The 25,270-nt window shown below is 41.8% G+C and overlaps 1 protein-coding gene across 1 annotated transcript in view; it reads right to left on the reverse strand.

Annotated features, from left to right (window-relative positions):
- The window catches only part of LOC129725999 (uncharacterized), a 94,862-nt gene extending 89,539 nt beyond the window's left edge, over positions 1–5,323 (reverse strand). Inside the window, exon 1 of the mRNA XM_055682512.1 lies at positions 4,627–5,323. Coding sequence (XP_055538487.1) covers positions 4,627–4,660 — 34 coding nt within the window. The 5' untranslated portion in view covers positions 4,661–5,323. The remainder of the gene's footprint in view (positions 1–4,626) is intronic.
- Between the last annotated feature and the right edge of the window lie 19,947 nt (positions 5,324–25,270).

Raw genomic sequence — 25,270 nt, forward strand, 5'->3', positions numbered from 1 at the left:
CGGTGGTCAACCTGTCGCCTGTTTTGCAATTCTAAAACTATTTGAGAGGCGGCTGTACAAACCGCCCTCCAAATGTTTGGGTCTTTACACATCCTCCGAACTAGGTTGTCCGGAGTGGTGTCTGGCCCGCTCACTACCATCATGTCGCTCCGCGCATGCACAAAACGAGGGCACACGAAGAAGACATGCTCAGCAGTTTCTTCCGCATCCGCGCACTCGGGACACATGGGGGACCCCGCATGCCCGAATCTGTGTAGATACTGCCTGGAGCAACCATGACCTGACAGAATCTGTGTCAAGTGGAAGTTAACTTCTCCATGGCGCCTCCCGACCCATCCGGATACGTCCGGAATAAGTCGATGCGTCCATCTACCCTTTGCGGAATTGGACCATTCCTGCTGCCATCTGATCATCGAGAATGACCTTCTGGTGCCTCGTATACCCCTTGTGTCACGTTGATCGAAGCATTCTACGTCCTCCTTAATGGCTATGCTGATAGGCATCATGCCGGACAGGACGCAGATTGCGTCGTATGACACTGTACGGTACGCGCTCACAACCCTCAGGCACATGAGCCTGTAGGTACTTTCCAGTTTTCGACGATGACTGTTGGTACCTAACGCTTTGGACCACGCTGGCCCACCATACCTAAGTATGGACGAAACCACGCTGGCAAGAAGTTTACGCTTGCTGCCATATACCGCTGAGCTATTGGACATCATTCGAGATAGTCCTGCAGCGGCCGTTGAAGCCCTCTTACAGGCATAGTCGACGTGACTCTTAAATGTGAGCTTATCGTCAACCATAACCCCCAAGAGCTTCAAGGAACGCCTTGAGGTAATGGTGCAGTCACCGACTCTGACCACCGCCTGTTGCTCTAATTTGCGGTTGTTCACAACCGTAACCTCCGTTTTATGGTGCGCTAACTCCAGTTTCCTAGAGTGCATCCAGTCTTCGACCTTGCGTATGCAGTGCGCGGCCGTCAACTCGACCTCTTCGATCGACTCGCCATAGACCTCTAGCGTGATGTCGTCTGCGAAACCGACGATCACAACCCCTACAGGGAACTTTAGTTTCAACACCCCGTCATACATGACATTCCACAACACCGGGCCCAGGATGGAACCTTGCGGTACCCCTGCGGTGATTGGGACGCACTTCTGACCCTTCTCCGTGTTGTAAACTAGTACCCGATTCTGGAAATAATTTTCCAAAATCTTGTACAACGACACCGGTACGTGGATGCTCCTAAGCGCGAGCGCTATGGAGTCCCAACTGGCGCTATTGAATGCATTCTTCACGTCAAGCGTGACGATTGCGCAATAGCGAATGCCCCAACTCTTACGCTGGAGTGCTACCTCTGCCGTCTTGGTGACAGAGAGAATAGCATCCAGCGTGGATCTACCTTTCCGGAAGCCGAACTGGTTACTTGCCAGACCGTTTACACCTTCTGTGTACTTCACCAGTCTGTTGAGGATAATCCTCTCAAGCACCTTGCCCGTAGTGTCCAGCAGACAGATAGGTCTGTATGCCGATGGGTCACCTGGCGGTTTCCCAGCCTTCGGCAACAGCACCAATCTCTGTCGCTTCCACCTGTCCGGAAAGAGGCAGTCATCCAGGCACTTCTGCATGACTGCTCGAAATAGATCGGGGGCCACTTTCATGGCCGTCCTGATGGCCAAGTTCGGGATTCCATCCGGTCCCGGTGCCTTGCTCACCTTTAGGGAGTTGGCGATCACGATGAGTTCCTCATTCGTAACCCTTACCTCCTCCACAACCTCTGCACGGCTGCCGTCTTTCACGGATTGGATGCCCGGCAGGTTGGCCGACCATCCCTGGTCTGTGTCTGAGATACTGGAACGTCGGACGTGAGACTCAGCAACCGGAGGCCAAGGATTTGGCTCGTGTCGTGGAAAGAGTCCCTCGATGATACGCTCCAGCATCGCTGGTGATCGCTCTATATATATATATATATATATATATATATATATATATATATATATATATATATATATATATATATATATATATATATATATATATATATATATATATATTTATATAAAAGAGAAGTTTTGTATGTATGTATGTATGTTCCAGCATAACTCTCGAAGGCCTGAACCGATTTCAACCAAACTTGGCATACGTGTTCTTTATACAAAGGAAGTGGTCATAGAAATATTGGATAGGGGGAGGGGTCACCCTTAAAGAAGGAGGGGGTCAAAAGTAATAAATTTTCATACATGATGGAAACCTTTCATTGAAATTTGATGATTTTCGGGTTCTTGGTCAAATTTGGAGGCCGGAAGTGGATGTCCAGAGACCGAAACATGATGTTCGATGCCATTTTCAATCCAATATGGCGACTTCCGGTTTCTGGGAAGCCATTTAAAACTGTGGAAAACGCTCACAAACCTCCCAATGTTGGTATTTTCGGAGCAAAAATGACTCTTAAGAACCGGTTATCTGTGTCTGACGATACTTTGAAACTTGGGTTGCCGACTTCCGGTTTCTGGAAATCTGCGAAAATTAATAATGGAATTATATACTTGGAAATATGGGTATTTTCGGAATAGGAATGACGTCGTCATGCGAAAATCGATCATATATTTCAAAATATTGGCCTTTTTTGAAACGTTGTGACGTCTGTTTGCAGCCGCAAATCGGCTTTCGTGCAAATGTTTCTAGAGAAGTGTTTCAAAACATTCAACCTGCTTTGATCCGTTTTTGGAACGATTTCTTGACATATTTCTTGCATAATTTGATAACGGTGAGTCCAATCTAGCGTTTTGGATCAAAAATATGTTTGGAAACGTTGCTGTAGTTCAACTATTACCGAATTAAAATTTGGTTAAGAGCATCGATCAAATAAGATAAGAGCTCCTAAAATCCAGCTACTTATTTAAAAAAAAGTTTTGTATGGATGTATGTATGTTCCAGCATAACTCTCGAAGGCCTGAACCGATTTCAACCAAACTCAGCATACGTGTTCTTTGTACAGAGGAAGTGGTCATAGAAATATTGGGAAGAGGAAGGAGCAGCCCCCAAAGGAGGAGGTGTCTTAATTGGTCAGAAAATCAAGTTTTTTCATGCATTATAGGAACTTTCTGAATGAATACGATAGTTTTTAGGCCTTTGGTCATGTCTGGAGACCGGACCATGATGCCGAAAAGAGATAGGGACAGCTGGGTCTTAATTTATAAGAAGGGAGGGGGTCTTAATTTATAAGAAAGTCAGGTCTTTTAGTGCCCTATGGGAACTTTTTGAAAAGGTGCGAAAAGGTACAAACCTCGCAACATTGGTATTTCCAGAACCAGGATGACCTTTTGAAACCAGAAATAAAAGTCCAACGACAATTTTTAAATTCAATATGGCGACTTCCGGTTTCAGAATTTAGTAAAAAACGAATATACGCTCTGTAATATACATATTTTCGGTATCAAGATGACGCCCAGAATCCAAATACACTAAGGTCGCATTTTACGCGGTTTTTTTACGTGGGTTTTCACGCGGATTCCGGAATTTACGCGGTATTTTTTTTGCTCGGATTTCGGTTTATCTTCACTCGGGTTGCAAAATTAACGCAGGTTTTTTTTTACGCGGATTTCGGAATTTACGGCGTTTTTTACGCGGATTCCGGAATTTATGCGTTTTTTTTTCTACGCAGATTTCGGAATTTACGCGGTTTTTTTACGCAGATTCCGGAATCTACGCGGTTTTTTCTACGCGGCACGTATCCCCCGCGTAAAAAGCGACTTTAGTGTATTCATGTCCGGCGCCAATTTTTAAATCGTACATTGCGGATTACATTTTCTGGAATTGTTACTAGAATACAGAAGAAGGCTTGGACGTAATATTGAAACGTTGTTTTGAAATCAATTCCGCGATTTCTGCTTTCTGTCATGCTGTGTAAAACTGAGTAAAATGGTTAAATAATTTCAATATCATACCAAACTTCCCGTATCTCCAAATTATTAATTAATTCATGAATACTGATGTTCAACTATAAGGATGATATTAATATTGTTTACACAAAAAAATAAAACGAGAAGACATAGCAAGCAATAATTTTAACTGTCAGAGGTGTGCTTAGGCTATTGATTATGTAATTTCAGTGTAATTTGAGCAAATTGTAAGTTAATCGATACCGTCGAAGATGCTGATGAGGCAATCCATTTTCCAACGGAACTCATTCGACCCAGCTGGAATGCCTCCGCTTCGATTGTTAAGCAACGAAAAAGGTGGTATATAAGCAAGTTTATAACTAAAATAGAAATATTATTTGAAATGATGGGTTGGAAAAAATATATGGAAATATAGAAAATTATAAATAAAGCAGAAAATTTTACACGAGCAAGGCCGGGTACATTCAGCTAGTAATTCATAATACAAAGGACTCACTGATCCACCTAACGGTGTATTGTAGCGTTACTATTTTCTTTTACAAAGTATGTTACCATTAGTTCCATAAACTAAGATGAATATAATTCCAGATACTCGAGCGAAAACACGGAAAAAACTATGTTGTAACACGGATTTTCTATCCGGTTCACCCCCAACCCTACTGAATATGCATTTTCCCGGGCGCCAATAAATATGTCACTATGATTTCGCGAACCAACTTACATCCGGCTGCCAAACTAATATATTCCTTCCGCATTATGTCGTGTCTGCTGGCGCTTTCTCGTGTGACAGCCGGAAGATCTGGTAGTTTTCCACAAAGCCACTTCACACTTCAGCCCGCATGCACTCCGGCGGGGCGGCGGTGGTAATTCCCAAAATCAACAATCTTCGCTTTTCAACACTCAACACCGTGGAAATGCGGTCTTCCGCTTGTGCATCTGCAGCCCTGGCACGTACGTTCTCGTGCACGCGTTGTTCTCTCCCTCAAGGAATCGGTGTGGTGCAGAGCAAAGGGAGCAAAATCTACGAAAACCGAATCGCGCCACAAATCTTTATACAATAAAGCACTTAAAAATCCATAAATCTAATTTCGAAATCTTCTCTGCGCTATCTTTCATTTGTATCCGCGCTAGTGGGAGAGCTTTCGGCGCGCACACAATTCTTCCGTTTGTAAACCGTATGCTTCCACAGTTGCACCGTAGTAACAGGGCTTAACATTGGCGTCGCACCAATTCCCTGAGCCGCGAATTCGTGGGGAGGAAAAATTCACAAGTAAACTTCTGACTTCTGTTCCTTTTCACACAGTGACGCTTGCAGTTTGACGATTTTTCTTTTTTCACACGCGACAAACACTTCTTCTCTAGCTAAGCAGCAGCAAGGATCGACCGTTGATCTACGAGATAAATTTAAGTTTCGCGATCACAGCCTTCGCGGCTTCTCAGGTGATACTGATGCTGACTAGCTGAAAAGCAAACTCCAACTGTGTGATAAATCGATCAGGCGAATCAGTTTTGATTTCTCGTGTCGCCCCATACAAACGAACGCACAAACTTTTTTGTTTTAGGCGGAATGTTTGCTCGCCTACCTATGTAGAAGATACCCGAACGGACATGTCAAACGAGCTTTAATTCTTGTTTTCTGTTTTCAGAGCTGCGAAAAGATTATTTTCACCTGCCGGAGACGAGACGCGATGTGACTGGTTATGCGGGGAAATCAATAGAATTGTGCCCGATTGATGATTGAGCACAGTTTCAATTCGAACATATCGTCAGTTGAATTCAATACTGGCACAACTCAAAATTTTGCAGTTTTGAGTTATTGATGGCAAACGATGCCAAATACTATAAAGTTTCTCACAAAAACCTGATAGACCCAAACAAGTTCAACAAAAATGGGAAGTCTTAAAATTGGAATTTTTCACGAAAATAAAAAAAAGAAATTTTCGACGCAAATTTTCAAACGCGTTTTGCCCGAAACTATGAATTTTGAGTTGTGCAAATTTTTTGAAGAAATAATTCTTAACAGACATACCTATCAATGTGAGTTCAATTTTTGCAAATGAGCAGTTTGGTTTTCGCCATGGACTTCAACTACTCATCAGTTACTTAGAGTAAATAATACACAATAAGAGTACTTTATAGCATTCTGTGCCGAACACGCATCAGTACTGGACGTGTTTGGTGATCGGTCCGATAGAGTATAAAACAAAAGACGTGTGAACAAGTGTTGGCATTGTTTGCCTGGTCGAGTGAAATAAATCCGGGTTCAAGGTCGTGCCATTGTGCAACTGTTTCGCATCGTGACTGCCAGCTGGTGGCGTAAGCCGATTTGGCTGCTGGCTGGATTGTGCTACAGCAGTGGACGAGACACAAACGAGGAAAAAGAAGAAGCCATCAGTGTCAGCGAGTTGTATCGCTGTGTGGAGTGATCTCACACCTGGCTCGCTGCTGGTGGCTGTTTGGTGCTGCTGTATTGGTGCTGCTGGCTGTAACGGCTGCTACTTCGAACGATCGGACAACCAACCTTACTGGAAGGGAGAAATAAAAAGGTACGTGTTCTTGTCAGCGCTAGTGCGCTACATTTAGCGCGATGGATGTAGATCCCTCGCCTCCCGCGCCACCATCCCCGAACCCCTCTGACCCTGACCCTTCTGTTACCCCCTCCCCTGCTCATTCTTCAGTCCCCCCTCGCCCCAGGCTTTACCCAGACGGAGCCCAGGGCAGTTATACTGTTTATTTTCGGCCAAAGGCAGGACCGAAATCGAAAAAGTTGAACCTCTTGCAGATTTCTAAAGACCTGACGAAGGAGTACAAGGGCGTGACCGAAATTTCCAAGGTCCGGCCTAACAAGCTCCGTGTCGTGGTCGGTAACCTGAAAGAGGCCAACGATATAGCTTGCTCTGAGCTCTTCACACGCGAGTATCGCGTTTACATACCCGCACGAGACGTGGAGATCGACGGTGTCATAACCGATTCGAGTCTGTCCGTCGAGTGTATACTGCAAAGTGCCAAAGGGTGCTTTAAGAACAAAACGTGTCCCGAAGTAAAGGTGCTCGACTGCAAGCAATTGCGGTCAGCATCGATCATCGGTGGCAAAACAGTATACACTCCGTCAGACTCGTTTCGAGTTACGTTCGCCGGGTCTGCACTACCAAGCCACGTCTCGATCCACCGGGTTCGTCTCCCTGTGAGGCTCTACGTGCCCCGCGTCATGAACTGCCTGAATTGCAAGCAGTTAGGCCATACAGCCGCCTACTGCTGCAATAAGGCACGTTGTGGCAAGTGTGGGGAGTCTCATGCGGAAGATTCTTGCAGTGTTAACGCTGAAAAGTGTATTCACTGCGGAGAAAATCTGCATGAGCTCTCGACATGTGCGGTGTACATGCAGCGCAGGGATAAAATAAAACGGTCTCTCAAAGAGCGTTCAAAGCGTTCCTACGCTGACATGCTGAAGAAGACCGTTACCACTTCTCCCGTTACTTCGAACCCCTTCGATCTGTTGTCCTCTGATGAAACCGATTCTGACGATTCACCAGCGGGAGCATCTTACGCCAATCCTGGGGAGTCTAGAAAGAGGAAAAATATTTCCTCTCCTAAACTTCCCAGAAAAGGTCCTAAGATTTCTCAAAGTGAAATGAAAGTTACAAACAAACCAAACAGTGCTGCGGAAAAACCGAAGCAAACTCCTCCTGGGCTGGCAAATTTAAAGTCCCAGAAGGAGTTCCCAGCACTGCCAGGAACATCTAAAACCCCAGTTGCTCCTTTTACACTCCCAGTTGATGAAACAAACTCTGGATTAGTGAAATTTTCTGACATTGTGGACTGGATTTTTGAAACTTTCAATGTACCCGATCCAATTAAAATTTTTCTTACAGCATTCCTCCCAACAGTTAGATCATTTTTGAAGCAGTTGACTGCCCAATGGCCTCTCCTTGCAGCGATTGTATCCTTCGATGCCTAATTCAACTGCGTATATGAAGGATTCTATCTCTGTCTTACAGTGGAATTGTAGAAGTATTTTACCAAAAATTGATTCGTTTAAAGTTTTGATAAATAGAAACAAATGCGATGCATTTTCCCTTTGTGAAACTTGGCTTACTTCAAATATTGATCTCAACTTCCATGATTTTAATATTATTCGCCTTGATCGAGACACCCCATATGGAGAAGTACTTTTAGGGATTAAAAAGTGCTATTCTTTCTATCGTATTAACCTCCCCTCGATTCCAGGCATCGAAGTTGTCGCATGTCAAATGACAATACAAGGTAAAGAGCTTTGTATTGCCTCAATATATATTCCCCCCAGAGCACAGGTTGGGCAACGGCTGCTCTTTGATTTAATAGAACTTCTTCCCTCGCCACGTTTGATTTTGGGAGACTTCAACTCTCATGGCGTGGCTTGGGGTTCCCCATACAATGATAACCGCTCCTCTTTAATCTATAACCTTTGCGATGACTTCGACATGACTATTTTAAACAACGGTGAAATGACACGTATCCCGAAACCTCCAGCGCGCGCAAGCGCTTTGGATCTATCCTTATGTTCGACGTCGCTACGGTTGGATTGCACATGGAAGGTAATCCTCGATCCTCACGGTAGCGACCATCTGCCTATTCTTATTTCAATTACTAACGGGTCAACTCGCATGCGACCAATTGACATTCCGTATGACCTCACACGAAATGTCGATTGGAAGTTATACGAGGAAATGATTTCAAAAGCGGTCGAGTCGATTCAACATCATTCACCACTTGAAGAATACAACCTCCTCGCGGGCTTGATTCTCGACGCCGCGTTGCAAGCCCAAACGAAGAAATATCCCGGCGTAACGATCAAAGAACGGCCTCCCACTCCGTGGTGGGACCAAGAGTGCTCCGATGTCTACACGCAAAGATCCGACGCGTTTAAGGCCTACCAGACGGGAGGTATACCTGGCGACTATTTACGGTATTCGGAGCTTGATACCAAGCTTAAAAGCTTGGCTAAAGCAAAGAAACGTGGATATTGGCGTCGGTTCGTGAACGAGACGTCGAGGGAGACATCGATGAGCACTCTTTGGAACACAGCCCGAAGAATGCGGAATCGCGTAACGGTCAACGAAAGCGAGGAGTCTTCAAGTAGGTGGATATTTGATTTTGCCAGGAAAGTATGTCCGGACTCTGTTCCTGAGCAAAATATTGTTCGCGATGCGTCTCCGGGCCACGACGCGATAAAATCACCTTTTACGATGGCAGAATTTTCAGTTGCCCTCCTGTCCTGTAACAATAACGCGCCTGGATTAGATAGAATCAAATTCAACTTGTTGAAGAATCTACCCGGCAATGCCAAGAGGCGCTTGTTGAACTTGTTCAATAAGTTCCTGGAGCAAAACATTGTACCGCAGGATTGGAGGCAAGTGAAGGTGATCGCCATCCAAAAACCAGGGAAACCAGCTTCTAATCACAACTCTTATAGGCCGATTGCAATGCTATCCTGTATCCGGAAATTGATGGAAAAAATGATACTCCGTCGTTTAGACCACTGGGTCGAATCAAATGGTCTACTATCAGAAACTCAATTTGGCTTCCGCCGTGCCAAAGGGACGAATGATTGTCTTGCGTTGCTTTCAACAGATATTCAGCTGGCGTATGCTCGTAAAGAACAAATGGCGTCTGCGTTCTTGGACATTAAGGGGGCTTTTGATTCCGTTTCTATTGACATTCTTTCGGGTAAACTTCACCGACAAGGATTTTCTCCAATTTTGAACAATTTTTTGCACAATTTGTTGTCCAAAAAGCACATGCATTTTACGCATGGCGATTTGGCAACTTTTCGCATTAGCTACATGGGTCTTCCCCAGGGCTCATGTTTAAGCCCCCTTCTTTACAACTTTTATGTAAATGACATCGACGAATGTCTGGCAAATTCATGCACGATAAGACAACTTGCAGACGACAGTGTAATCTCTGTTACAGGAGCCAAAGCTGCCGATTTGCAAGGACCATTGCAAGATACCTTGGACAATTTGTCTGCTTGGGCTTTACAGCTAGGTATCGAATTCTCTCCGGAGAAGACTGAGATAGTAGTTTTTTCTAGGAAGCATGAACCTGCTCAGCTTCAAACACAATTAATGGGTAAAACGATTTCTCAGGTTTTGGTACACAAATATCTTGGTGTCTGGTTCGACTCTAAAGGCACCTGGGGTTGTCACGTGAGGTATCTGATGAAAAAATGTCAACAAAGAGTGAATTTTCTTCGTACAATAACCGGACAATGGTGGGGAGCCCATCCAGGAGACCTTATAAGGCTTTACCAAACAACGATATTGTCTGTTATTGAATACGGGTGTTTCTGCTTCCGCTCCGCAGCAAACACACATTTGATCAAACTGGAGCGAATACAATATCGTTGTTTGCGTATCGCCTTAGGTTGCATGCAGTCGACCCATACGATGAGTTTGGAGGTTTTAGCTGGAGTACTACCATTGAAAAACCGCTTCTGGAGCCTGTCTTCTCGTATTCTAATCAAATGTGAGGTCTTGAACCGTCCCGTGATTGAAAATTTTGAAAGGTTAATCGAACTTAATTCTCAAACCCGTTTTATGACATTGTATTTCAATCACATGTCCCAAAATATTAACCCTTCTTCGAATATTCCAAATCGTGTCGACTTATCAAATACTTCTGATTCTACTGTGTTTTTCGATACATCCATGATAGAAGAAACTCGTGGAATCCCGGATCATTTACGCGTGCAGCAGATCCCTAAAATTTTTTCCAATAAATATCGAAACATCAACTGCGACAATATGTACTACACTGACGGATCACTTCTTGATGGGTCCACTGGCTTCGGTATCTTCAATAACAATTTAACCGTCTCCCATAAGCTCGATAATCCTGCTTCTGTTTACGTCGCAGAATTAGCTGCAATTCAGTACACCCTAGGGATTATCGAAAAAATGCCCACGGACCATTATTTCATCTTTACGGACAGTCTCAGTTCCATTGAGGCTCTCCGATCGATGAAAGATGTTAAGCACTCTCCGTATTTCCTGGGGAAAATACGGGAACATCTGAGTGCTTTATCCGAAAAATCTACTCAGATTACCTTAGCGTGGGTCCCTTCTCACTGCTCGATACCGGGTAATGAGATAGCGGACTCTTTGGCTAAGGTGGGCGCAACAAACGGTGATATTTATGAAAGACCAATTGCCTTTAATGAATTTTTCGCACTTGTACGTCAGAATACGATCATCAGTTGGCAAAATGCTTGGACCAGAGGGGAATTGGGAAGGTGGTTACATTCCATAATCCCCAAAGTATCGACGAACCCGTGGTTCAAGGGGTTGGATGTAGGTCGGGATTTCATTTGCGTGATGTCCCGGCTTATGTCCAATCACTATAGATTTGACGCGCTCCTCCGTCGTGTTGGGCTCGGGGAAAGTGGTATCTGTGCCTGTGGTGAAGGTTATCACGATATAGAGCATGTGGTTTGGTCATGCCCTGTACACCGTGACGCCAGGTCTAAATTAATAGCTTCCCTGCAGGCCGAGGGTAGACAGCCGGCTGTTCCTGTTCGTGATGTCTTGGCGAGCCGTGACCTATCCTACATGTCCCTTATATACGTTTTCCTGAAATCCATCCACGCCCCAGTCTAGTCCCGTTCCCCTCCGTCTACACCCAACAAAACGACAAGAACACGTTTGAACCTTAAGCACAAAACCAGCAACCAGACCCCGCACAATAGAACCAGGACCCAAGGACTACGAGCCTCTGTCCCAACTCACGACATCGTGGCTCAGCAGAACGAATCCCTACATGCCGTTCGACGATTATCAGACGACCATTGAACAACAAAACACTGATTGGAAATCCCATGCTAGTTTTAAGTTAGACTTAATTTCAGCTCGTAGTCGGCAGCGAGGATAAAAAATTTGCTTTAGTTTTTAAGTCATCAGATATAATTGGCGCCGTTAAACATTAAATTGTATTTGTGCCGTGTCAAATAAATGTTATGTGAAGAAAAAAAAAAAAGAGTACTTTATGTCAAATCGCATGTAAAAAATTGCCTCCATCGCTTATAAGAGAAGATTTCACAACATTCCACGCAAAATCAAATAATATTGCACGTAATTTTCAAACAAAATCGTGGTTTACGTCAGAGGCATCTGAAATTTAAATGGGATTTTTTTTACTGTGTTTGATTAGAACTAATGAATCTGAAGGCTATTGGTACATTGGGGTGGTATATTGGAACACGCATCTCATTAGGATAAAACGAATAGTTTCGTACAAAAAAGCAGCTAAAGATTATTTTAACAATGTGTAGGTAAAGTAGATGTATAAATGTAGTTGGAAATTCAACAATTATGTATTCAGCAACTGTTATTTTCACCGCTAAAAGCAAAGCAAAGCCTTGGTGCTACATTCCGATACGGAACTCGACCTTCTGTTTCACTATACACAGACTTTGCAGCCAACTGTTTAGCACAGACAAACAGACGTGCCACTCGATAATGATTTCATCGACCAAAATAATAACGATTATTTTGAAATTTTGCTTAGTAGGCAATAATGCCCCTAGTGTCGCTGTAAGCAAGCGTGCACATTCATTATCAAAGACAAAAACCGTCAGTAATGCCGCTGGTGTTGATTTGAGCAATCGTGCACACCCTAAGACAAGACGCGACAGCTGGCTTCTTGTTTTTCTTTTCGTAACGGCCGTCATCCCCGTCGAAATTTTTTTGAACGTTCCATACCGTTGATGCCAGAATGATTATTTTTAACAACTTCTGCAGGTCAATGAAAATAAAACAAATTAAAATTGCAATATATAGGCGAATAATACTCAATTCTTATTTATTATTTTATGTTCAATAAAGCATACTTCTATTATCAAATTTTTTCTTCCTAAGTTTCTTGGTACCCAAATTTTTTCTTTCTAAGTTTCTTGGACTTCAACCGAAATAGTAATAAACGATTAATCAATGCATTTTTAAAGTTATAACAGTGAAATACACCACTCGGTAATATCATGTACCTTGCATACTTTTGCATCATTATTTATGAACAATTATAATAGCAAAATTATGACTCTCCAGCATCACTGCTTTACAGTGAAAAGTAACCTCGTTGTATTTTCTACGTGACGATTGCGTTATCGAATTCAGCCAATCAGCAGCCGGTTCAAATTGGTTGAATGTAACGGTGACCAGCTGTCACGTCTTGTCTTAGGTGCACACCCATTAGCAAAGACAAGAACCGTTTCACGAAAATAAGTTAGTAGGCAATAAGCTCACATGGTGGCGCATGAGTGTAACGTTTCTAATAAGGACGAAGGTTTTTCAGAATTTTTTTTTTTGGAGAGGCACGTCTGTTTGTCTGTGGTTTGAGTATTTTGACATTTTCACTCGGAACTTATTTTTGAGTGTTTTTTTTTCTAGCTACACATAACAATGTTCAAATTTATCACTAAGGTCAGCATGATTTCCGAAGAAGCGTGAGCTGTCTCAGGCGCAAGACTAATACGAAACCTGTCTCTTAGCTTCCGGTACTTTAGATCTGGATTGACTTGATATAAACACGTACTGTTTAAACTGGTTACCTTGTGTGTTCGTCTTATTTTTACAACCTTTTATCAACAGGGTTCGCCGGTGAGTTACGCATATTCAATTTCAACAGGGCTAGTATAAAAATGTTCGATTATGGTACGCAAATAGCACGTTGGATTGGTATCATGCTCTTAGTGATAAATTTTAAACATTGTTTTGTGTAGCTAGAAAACAAAACACTCAAAAAAAATTCAGAGTGAAAATGGCAAAATATTGAAACGTTCATAACTTTTTTGTTTTATATTTCACCATTACCAAATTTATACAGACAGATAGTAGTACATATTGTCATCTTCAATGAGTAAAAAAATTAGATTTTTAAAAAAGGTACTTTTTGAGATATTCAATATTTTGTGACAATTTGGAAAACTTGGCACAGAAAAAAAAATTTGCAGTGTATACGTTTTTTTATAACCGCAATTTTATTACCTACAACTTTGCTAAAGACACCATTTCAATCAAACAAGACGGTTGTCTGATATAGAAATTTTATCTATCAGCCGCCATTTTGAATAGGTACTTTTGAAGCAGCAGTCGCGAGTCAACATGAACAGCGGATATCATAAAATGACTTCTTCATCAAAAAGGAACAACTGTGAAATGTTTCAGCGAAATCGGGAATGGTCGATCAGGATCGACGTGCGAAGTAGCACGAAATGTCTCCTATTATCTACTGACATAGATTTTTTTTATATTTGTGCTCTTCAATTTCAAATTCTCCACAACTCGTTTTTGGATAGTTTTTCTATGCGAACAAAAGTTTCAAAATTAATGTAAAAAGTATAAAAAGTACACGCCCTTTTGAAAAATTATTCTTGAGTCTAAAACATTTCCCCACCATGAATAAGTGGAGCCACTCTTAGTTGGACGACCGATCATCCGCAACGAGAAGCTGGTCTATATTAGCTGGTTCTATTCAGTTTTTGATGATCTAAACTAAAATTAACCTATTCCAAATATAGACCATAGATGGACATGCCTAAAAAAATTTGTTGTATAAATTAACTTGCACGTTTCAGAAGTTGTTAATAAAGAAGAGAAAACTCTAAATAAAGAAGAATAATTTGGAAAGGGAATTCAATCAGTCTAAGTGCTGTAAATCCCGTTCATGATAAATAATACTGGTTGACAAAAGCCAACATGTCATTCCGCGTCGAACACTCGACAGAAACGGACGTGCAAAGTGGTCGTTCTATTACAATCCGGTCCGTGTGTACGAATAGCCAAACAAAAGAGTGTTTTATTCAAGGCCATCAGTTGACAGTCGAGTCCGTGTCGCTGTGCTGAGTGATCTCACACCCGGCTCACTGCTGGTGGCTGTATTGGTGCTGCTGTACTGGTGCCGCTGGCTGCTTTGGGTGCAGCTTCGAACGATCGGACAACCACTGCTGGAAGGAAGAAGTAAAGAGGTACGTGTTCTTGTCGGCGCTAGTGCGCTCGTGCGCTACATTTAGCGCGATGGATATAGATCCCTCGCCTCCCGTGCCACCATCCCCGAACCCCCCTGACCCTGACCCTTCTGTTACCCCCTCCCCTGTTCGTTCTCCAGTCCCCCCTCGCCACAGGCTTTACCCGGACGGATCTCAACAGGGCAGCTATACTGTTTATTTTCGTCCAAAGGCAGGAGTGAATTCAAAGCGATTAAACATACTGCAAATTTCAAAAGACCTGACGAAGGGGTACAAGCTCCGTGTCGTGGTCAGTGATCTGACACAGGCCAATGCTATCGCTTGCTCTGAGCTCTTCACACGCGAGTATCGCGTTTACATACCCGCACGAGACGTGGAGATCGACGGTGTCATAACCGATTCGAGTCTGTCTGTCGAGTGTATCCTAAAAAGCGCAACCGGTTGCTTCAAAAATACCGAAACACAGGCGAAGATTTTGGATTGTAAGCAATTGCGGTCCATGTCTCTCGTCGGCGGTAAAAAAGTTTACACTCCGTCAGACTCGTTTCGCGTTACGTTTGCCGGATCTGCACTCCCTAGCCACGTCTCGATCGACCGGGTTCGTCTGCCTGTGCGATTGTATGTACCCCGTGTTATGAATTACACCAATTGCAAGCAGTTAGGCCGCACAGCCGCCTACTGCAGCAATAAGGCACGATGTAGCAAGTGTGGGGAGACTCATGCAGAAGATTCTTGCAGTGTTAATGCTGAAAAATGTATTCACTGTGGGGAAAACCAGCATGAGCTCTCCACATGCCCGGTGTACATGCAGCGCAGAGATAAAATCAAGCGGTCACTTAAGGAGCGTTCAAAGCGTTCTTACGCTGAGATGCTTAAGAAGACCGTGACCACTTCTACCATAACATCGAACCCCTTTGATCTGTTGCCCTCTGATGAAACCGATTCTGACGATTCATCAGCGGGAACATCTAATGCCAATCCTGGGGAGTCTAGGAAGAGGAAAAATGTTTCTTCTCCTAAACTTCCCCGTAAAGGTCCTAAGATTTCCCAAAATGTAATGAAAAGTACGAACAAACCAAACAGTGCTGCGGAAAAACCGAAGCAAACTCCTCCTGGGCTTGCAAATTTAAAGTCCCAGAAGAAGTTCCCAGCACTGCCAGGAACATCTAAAACCCCAGTTGTTCCTTTTGCACATCCAGTTGATGAAACAAACTCTGGATTAGTGAAATTTTCTGACATTGTGGACTGGATTTTTGAAAATTTCAATATACCCGATCCAATTAAAATTTTTCTTACAGCATTCCTCCCAACAGTTAGATCATTTTTGAAGCAGTTGACTGCCCAATGGCCCCTCCTTGCAGCGATTGTATCCTTCGATGCCTAATTCAACTGCGTATATGAAGGATTCTATCTTTGTCTTACAGTGGAATTGTAGAAGTATTTTACCAAAAATTGATTCGTTTAAAGTTTTGATTAATAAAAACAAATGCGATGCATTTTCCCTTTGTGAAACTTGGGTTACTTCAAATATTGATCTCAACTTCCATGATTTTAATATTATTCGCCTTGATCGAGACACCCCATATGGAGGAGTACTTTTAGGGATTAAAAAGTGCTATTCTTTCTATCGTATTAACCTCCCCTCGATTCCAGGCATCGAAGTTGTCGCATGTCAAATGACAATACAAGGTAAAGAGCTTTGTATTGCCTCAATATATATTCCTCCCAGAGCACAGGTTGGGCAACGGCTGCTCTTTGATTAAATAGAACTTCTTCCCTCGCCACGTTTGATTTTGGGAGACTTCAACTCTCATGGCGTGGCTTGGGGTTCCCCATACAATGATAACCGCTCCTCTTTAATCTATGACCTTTGCGATGACTTCGACATGACTATTTTAAACAACCGTGAAATGACACGTATCCCGAAACCTCCAGCGCGCCCAAGCGCTTTGGATCTATCCTTATGTTCGACGTCGCTACGGTTGGATTGCACATGGAAGGTAATCCTTGATCCTCACGGTAGCGACCATTTGCCTATTCTTATTTCAATTAATAACGGGTCAACTCGCATGCGACCAATTGACATTCCGTATGACCTCACACGGAATGTCGATTGGAAGTTATACGAGGAAATGATTTCAAAAGCGGTCGAGTCGATTCAACATCATCCACCACTTGAAGAATACAACCTCCTCGCGGGCTTGATTCTCGACGCCGCGTTGCAAGCCCAAACGAAGAAATATCCCGGCGTAACGATCAAAGAACGGCCTCCCACTCCGTGGTGGGACCAAGAGTGCTCCGATGTCTACACGCAAAGATCCGACGCGTTTAAGGCCTACCAGAAGGGAGGTATACCTGGCGACTATTTACGGTATTCGGAGCTTAATACCAAGCTTAAAAGTTTGGCCAAAGCAAAGAAACGCGGATATTGGCGTCGGTTCGTGAACGAGACGTCGAGGGAGACATCGATGAGCACTCTTTGGAACACAGCCCGACGAATGCGGAATCGCGTAACGGTCAACGAAAGCGAGGAGTCTTCAAGTCGGTGGATATTTGATTTTGCCAGGAAAGTATGTCCGGACTTTGTTCCTGAGCAAAACATTGTTCGCGATGCGTCTCCGGGCCACGACGCGATAGAATCACCTTTTACGATGGCAGAATTTTCAGTTGCCCTCCTGTCCTGTAACAATAACGCGCCTGGGTTAGATAGAATCAAATTCAACTTGTTGAAAAATCTACCCGGCAATGCCAAGAGGCGCTTGTTGAACTTGTTCAATAAGTTCCTGGAGCAAAACATTGTACCGCAGGATTGGAGGCAAGTGAAGGTGATCGCCATCCAAAAACCAGGGAAACCAGCTTCTGATCACAACTCTTATAGTCCGATTGCAATGCTATCCTGTATCCGGAAATTGATGGAAAAAATGATACTCCGTCGTTTAGACCATTGGGTCGAATCAAATGGTCTACTATCAGATACTCAATTTGGCTTCCGCCGTGCCAAAGGGACGAATGATTGTCTTGCGTTGCTTTCAACAGATATTCAGCTGGCGTATGCTCGCACAGAACAAATGGCGTCTGCGTTCTTGGACATTAAGGGGGCTTTTGATTCCGTTTCTATTGACATTCTTTCGGGTAAACTTCACCGACAAGGATTTTCTCCAATTTTGAACAATTTTTTGCACAATTTGTTGTCCGAAAAGCACATGCATTTTACGCACGGCGATTTGGCAACTTTTCGCATTAGCTACATGGGTCTTCCCCAGGGCTCATGTTTAAGCCCCCTTCTTTACAACTTTTATGTAAATGACATCGACGAATGTCTGGCAAATTCATACACGATAAGACAACTTGCAGACGACAGTGTAATCTCTGTTACAGGAGCCAAAGCTGCCGATTTGCAAGGACCATTGCAAGATACCTTGGACAATTTGTCTGCTTGGGCTTTACAGCTAGGTATCGAATTCTCTCCGGAGAAGACTGAGATAGTAGTTTTTTCTAGGAAGCATGAACCTGCTCAGCTTCAAACACAATTAATGGGTAAAACGATTTCTCAGGTTTTGGTACACAAATATTTGGTGTCTGGTTCGACTCTAAAAGCACCTGGGGTTGTCACGTGAGGTATCTGATGAAAAAATGTCAACAAAGAGTGAATTTTCTTCGTACAATAACCGGACAATGGTGGGGAGCCCACCCAGGAGACCTTATAAGGCTTTACCAAACAACGATACTGTCTGTTATTGAGTACGGGTGTTTCTGCTTCCGCTTCGCAGCAAACACACATTTGATCAAACTGGAGCGAATACAATATCGTTGTTTGCGTATCGCCTTGGGTTGCATGCAGTCGACCCATACGATGAGTTTGGAGATCTTAGCTGGAGTACTACCATTGAAAAACCGCTTCTGGAGCCTGTCTTCTCGTATTCTAATCAAATGTGAGGTCTTGAACCGTCCCGTGATTGAAAATTTTGAAAGGTTAATCGAACTTAATTCTCAAACCCGTTTTATGACATTGTATTTCAATCACATGTCCCAAAATATTAACCCTTCTTCGAATATTCCAAATCGTGTCGACTTATCAAATACTTCTGATTCTACTGTGTTTTTCGATACATCCATGATAGAAGAAACTCGTGGAATCCCGGATCATTTACGCGTGCAGCAGATCCCTAAAATTTTTTCCAATAAATATCGAAACATCAACTGCGACAATATGTACTACACTGACGGATCACTTCTTGATGGGTCCACTGGCTTCGGTATCTTCAATAACAATTTAACCGTCTCCCATAAGCTCGATAATCCTGCTTCTGTTTACGTCGCAGAATTAGCTGCAATTCAGTACACCCTAGGGATTATCGAAAAAATGCCCACGGACCATTATTTCATCTTTACGGACAGTCTCAGTTCCATTGAGGCTCTCCGATCGATGAAAGATGTTAAGCACTCTCCGTATTTCCTGGGGAAAATATGGGAACATCTGAGTGCTTTATCCGAAAAATCTACTCAGATTACCTTAGCGTGGGTCCCTTCTCACTGCTCGATACCGGGTAATGAGAAAGCGGACTCTTTGGCTAAGGTGGGCGCAACAAACGGTGATATTTATGAAAGACCAATTGCCTTTAATGAATTTTTCGCATTTGTACGTCAGAATACGATCATCAGTTGGCAAAATTCTTGGACCAAGGGGGAACTGGGAAGGTGGTTACATTCCATAATCCCCAAGGTATCGACGAACCCGTGGTTCAAGGGGTTGGATGTAGGTCGGGATTTCATTTGCGTGATGTCCCGGCTTATGTCCAATCACTATAGATTTGACGCGCATCTCCGTCGTGTTGGGCTCGGGGAGAGTGGTATCTGTGCCTGTGGTGAATGTTATCACGACATAGAGCACGTTGTTTGGTCATGCCCTGTACACCGTGACGCCAGGTCTAGATTAATAGGCCGAAAGGTAGGCAGCCGGCTGTTCCTGTTCGTGATGTCTTGGCGAGCCGTGACCTATCCTACATGTCCCTTATATACGTTTTCCTGAAATCCATCCAGGCCCCAGTTTAGTCCTATCCCCTTCCGCCTACATCCAACCAAACGACAAGAACACGTTAAGACCCCGGATCCGGAAACAGCAATCAGACCCGCACGATACTCTCAAGGCCCGATGGAAACAACCCAATATGCCAGTCCGTAATATCTTGGCCCAGCAGCGGAACAAATTTAATATGCTGCTTACCTATGGCAATGAAAACCATCAAACAGCAAACCTGTGCTTTTAATGCAAAATATTCTAGCTTTAAGTTAGATTTAGTTTCAGCTCGTAGTCTGCAGCGAGGATAAAAAATTTGCTTTTAGTTATTAAGATACTTTAGAAAGTAAGCTACCAGATATAATTGGCGCCGTTAAACATTGAATTGTATTTGTGCCGTGTCAAATAAACTATAGATGAGGAAAAAAAAAGCCAACATGTGTTGTCTCAAGCTCAAAATAGTTGCCCTAAAAACATTATAGCTGTTCAACCATTGCTGAATTTTGAAACCTCTAGTAGGGTAAAGAACCTATTTCTGGCCTATTAGGCGGCCGTCATTAACATTTTTTTAAATTATTGATCGGGAACAATGAAGTTGCTTGAAGGTTGCTCATTTTTTTGACTGTCAAGCTTTTTGTAATAGCCTGGTGCTTTTGGGTACGTACACGCAAAAGTTCAAGCTTTAATCATCCAATGTGTCCTTTCAATTCGCACGGAATTTGCTCTGACTTCGCACAACCAATGCGTGAAACGCATAATGCAAAAGTTGTACAAGGAATACATTGACAGAGATCAAAATCAGAATACAGAATATATACACAAAAATCGTAATGTCTCGGTAAACTTCGGCTTCGGGCGAACGATCAGTTTCGAGGCGCTCAAAAAACCGTTCTTTACTTTCGCGAGCCGGTGCGTATCAACGGCTCGTGCATCCCTAAAAATCGTCAGCAACCGAAACAGCCAATGGCGAGCCTTAATGCCGCCGAAGTTATTGACGCTGGTGCTAGTAACGCAGAACCGAATGCATGTGGATGAAACCAGAGTCATAAATAAATGCAAAATGTTTTGGACTAATCTCATGTTTTTGTTTATTGTTAATGATTGAATGATGTTTTCAAATGACCTGATTCATGAAAGTGAATCGATCAGGCAATAATTTCTTCAATGGAGTCAGTACCCAACTTATTAGTGTTGATTGCTGGTTGCACTGTTTTAACGATGCAAACCTTCTGAACATCGGCTGATGCACAATACATTCAAAATACGCTAGAGCATCAAATGCGTTATGCCCAACGCACATGCGTTGTACTGGTTCCAATTTTAATCAGTAAATGCGCTAATTTCGCTCATAAATGATGTGGTTACGCACACTCCAACTTTTGCGTGTACAAAATGCGGAAAATAGTTATGCAAACACGTGAGAGTTTGGCCGGCAATTCCGACCTAAAGATAATATTTCTTGCCCACATAGATTCCATTTTCGGTGTACGTCTGATTGGTCATTTACATTTACATATGTGTGTGTAGAACCGCAACACTTTCTGCACAACTGCCTCAACACTGTATGTCATTCGCATGGTTGTTTTATGCAAAAAAAAATTCTGATTACCTGGTAAATCACCAAACGTCCATGGCTTACTCATTTACGGGCACTGGTTGTCCGATTTAAAAAAAAGTTGAGTAAAATATAATTAAAATCCAAAAAAGTTGCAACTTATTTTCCGAAAAATTACTATCAATCCCCTTCGATTCCAGTACAATATATACACAATTGGAGGGAATAAGCATCCAAATAAAATAAAACTGAAAGTAGCTGCCAACATCTGCCTTTCCACAAGATATGTACTCTCAAAAATTGTGCCATAAGAGTGCAAAAACAGACATAACTCCTCCAAATTAAGAGATAACGATACAATTTCTTCTGAAAAAATGTGACAATTAATCTTAGTTAGAAGTTTTTAGAACACTTGAACAATAGCAAAATTAAGATAAGAGCGTTATCACGCAAAAACACATTTTAAGGGGGTGTCTTACCTTAATACCTAATAAATTTGTCAGATTCAGAGATAGAATTTTCCAATGCTCTACAAACTTGCTCGTAATAGCTAGTTCTACAATGTGTCGGAAGCAAGTTACCAAGTTTATCAAGAAATAAACAAAGTTAATTACCACCCCCTTAATAAAAAATATTTATCGTCAAAATAAAGTACTCATAAAGCTGTAAAACTTTCTAGAGGACATCGAAACGCTAAAACCATGTGTTTCGTCACAAACACCAATGTCCTACTATTCTTGATTTCGTCCCACTGTGCGGCGCAATGCTTATGATGAATCCGGGCTGCCAATATATCTCGCAAATATATCATTTTAGAATGGTTTCATTAGCAACATACGCTGGCGACTCATACATAGAGTGTTAATGATTTCATGCAACGTGCTTGAGGCCGAAATAAGATTTACGGTTTAAAGTTGCTGGCAATCTGTTTTCATTTTTGAATTGTTCAGTAACATAATGTGCAATATAACTGATTTCTCCATAAATATTCTTCAAAAGTCTTGTAGTTTCCGTCTATAAATAAATTTAGGACTACTGCTAGTAAAATAACAATATACCAGGGAAGTTTCCAACCAATGTCCCTTGATAATTCTCCGTATGCGATAGCTTCTAATTTTTCGGCCTAGCGGGATGCTGCATAAGATTAGTGAGCAACGTGATATTGATTTGTAAAACTTGCCAAAACCAGTTACATGTTTTTTTTTTTTTGAAGTAGAATACTTCTCTCAGGAAGTTCGGCTACATAGTGATGTGAAATGAAAATCTAAAACTGGAAAAAGTGAGAAATGTGTCCAATTTCAAATGCTAATAAATCGGTTAGTTTTCGATGGATTTCTTTCGTTTTTGCAGCAATCGATTAGAAAATCTTCAAAGATTCCTACTAAATGCATGAAATTGCAATTTTGTTATTCAAACTATTGTACTATTGAAAATTCTTAAGCCTTGTCAAAAAACAAAATTCGACCTCTGATTGATCTTTACACGATTGCTTTCCCAAGCACGGTCGGCATAGTTATGGACCTAGGAAATTGGGAATGCATTATTTGGCCTATATAAGAGCTTCATCAGATAATAAACAGACATTTCATTTGATATTAAATTTTCATTTACACAAAATTTAAAAATATTCAATGAACTTCAATCAAAATATCAACAAAAAGAAATTACAATACTGCCAATGAACGGTCAACGTTTATTTACTAGAAAAAATGACTGACACGCAAGCAGCCGGGTTATCTTTCTTGTGAAAGTATTCTACTTCAACCTTGCGGTCGTGGCTTTGCATACAACTTTCCTGTGATTTTTTCAAATGCGGCGCGGCGCGAACTGCGTCTTTTCTCACGCGCTTTAAAACAGATCCCGAACTGTTTCGATGCGGTTTGCGCCGCCACGCATCCAGTATAGCATGTACCTAAGGTGATTGACTTTGATGGACATGATTTTACAAATGGGAGAAAAAATTTTTGCTGCGTTAGAACGTAAGAATGAATTCAAAGTAAGGATGCTATTAGTTTTGCTATCAAAGCAAAGATTTTCTCAGGGATGGCTGGAACGATTTTCATGAAATTAGTTGCAAATGAAAGGTCTAGTTGCCCCATAACACCCTATTGAATTTCATTGTACTCGGATTTTTAGTTTGGAGGTTATGTACCCAAACGTGAAAATCACGAAACATCAATATCTCAGAAACTACGCAACCGATTTGAACAAAATTGATTGCAGATAAACGGGCTACCTATAAAACCCTTAACTTTTTAATTTTTTTTAGATTGGATAAGTGGTTTAAAAGTAATAGAGAGAAACGTGTTCTCAAGACTATTCAATCTCACTCATGTTTCTCAGAGATGGCTGGACCGATTTCCATAAAATCAGTGTTAAATAGAAGGTCTAGTTGCCTCATAAGACCCTTTTTTTTTGCTATTACTTTGCCTATTATGTTTAAAGCTGTGAAATCCAGCAATGAAAAGAAACATGTTCCGAAGACTATTTAAACTCACTTACTTTTCTCAGAGATGGCTGAACAAATTTTCACAAAATTACTGCTTCATAACACCCTATTGATTTTGATTGTAATGGGACGGTGAATGTGTGATGTGAAAATCACGAAACTTCATTATCTCAGAAACTACACAACCGATTTGAACAATGTTGATATTAAATGAACGGGCTAGTTAATGGTTAACTGATGAATTTTTTAATGATTGCACAAAAAATTGTGAAAAGAAACGTGATCCAATGACTTTTCAAACTCACTCGTTTCCCCAAAGATGGCTGGACTAATTCAAACAATCTTTTTGTCAGATGAATTTTGGTTATCGGAATTTTATTAGAACGGTTGTGTATTCAATTGAAAAAAAAAAACGAAAGTCTATTATCTAAAAGATTACACGACTTATTTGAACATAACTACGGGCTGACTCTCAAACTCTTATGTAACCAATTTCATAACATAATGTCACGTGGTTTGAATGTGATGCAAAGAAGGGAATTTGATCGATCAAAATATATGGCCTCGACATAATTCAAACTTGGTATTGTATCAAAAGTAGTTATCTGGATTTAGAATGATGTTTGAGGTTGGATTCTGGATTTAGTGTAACATTCTGGTTTTCAAACCCCATATTGAATGGTGCACGAATGCACCTCAGAAACAAGGGAATACTATTAATAAGAGCAACTATGTTAAGGAAATTCATATTTGCATACAAGATCATTTAAATAAATTTATAGGGAAAGCCAGAAAACATATATATTTTATCTATTTTTTCCTTTCTATCTATTTTTTGATATTGTTTATTTTTATTTTCTCTTAATGCATATAACAAAAAATTTTTAGGTTCCTCTCTTTCATTTTATGAATTTATTATGGAACGTCTTTTCATTACGCAGAACCAAAATAAATATTTTCGAAACCCTCTAAATAATTTTTTGCATGGATGGCAACACTTTATCAGATAGCCCTCCTTCTCTTCTTCTCATGTGTATTTTATGGAAGTTTTCTCGCGACGTTTCAGCATTAGGTAAGTCATATTTGAAATAAAAAAAAAAAATCTGCAATAAATAGAGGTATTTGAAATGATATATTATCGAATCCGATCTATCCAGCTTTTTACGCGCCATAAAGGCGAACGCTAAAATGCAAAGTTCGCAATAAATGACAACTCTGCCCACGTCAGTTTGACGTCGTCATATACTTTATCAAAAGAACAATATATCTGGCAACATTTGTGTTTTCAATTTTTCAGAAATCCCAAATCTGACGTAAGCAGAGAGGTTCGCATATTACGAACACG

The sequence above is a fragment of the Wyeomyia smithii genome, chromosome 2 (genome assembly GCF_029784165.1).
Source record: "Wyeomyia smithii strain HCP4-BCI-WySm-NY-G18 chromosome 2, ASM2978416v1, whole genome shotgun sequence".
Taxonomy (NCBI): Eukaryota; Metazoa; Arthropoda; class Insecta; order Diptera; family Culicidae; genus Wyeomyia; species Wyeomyia smithii.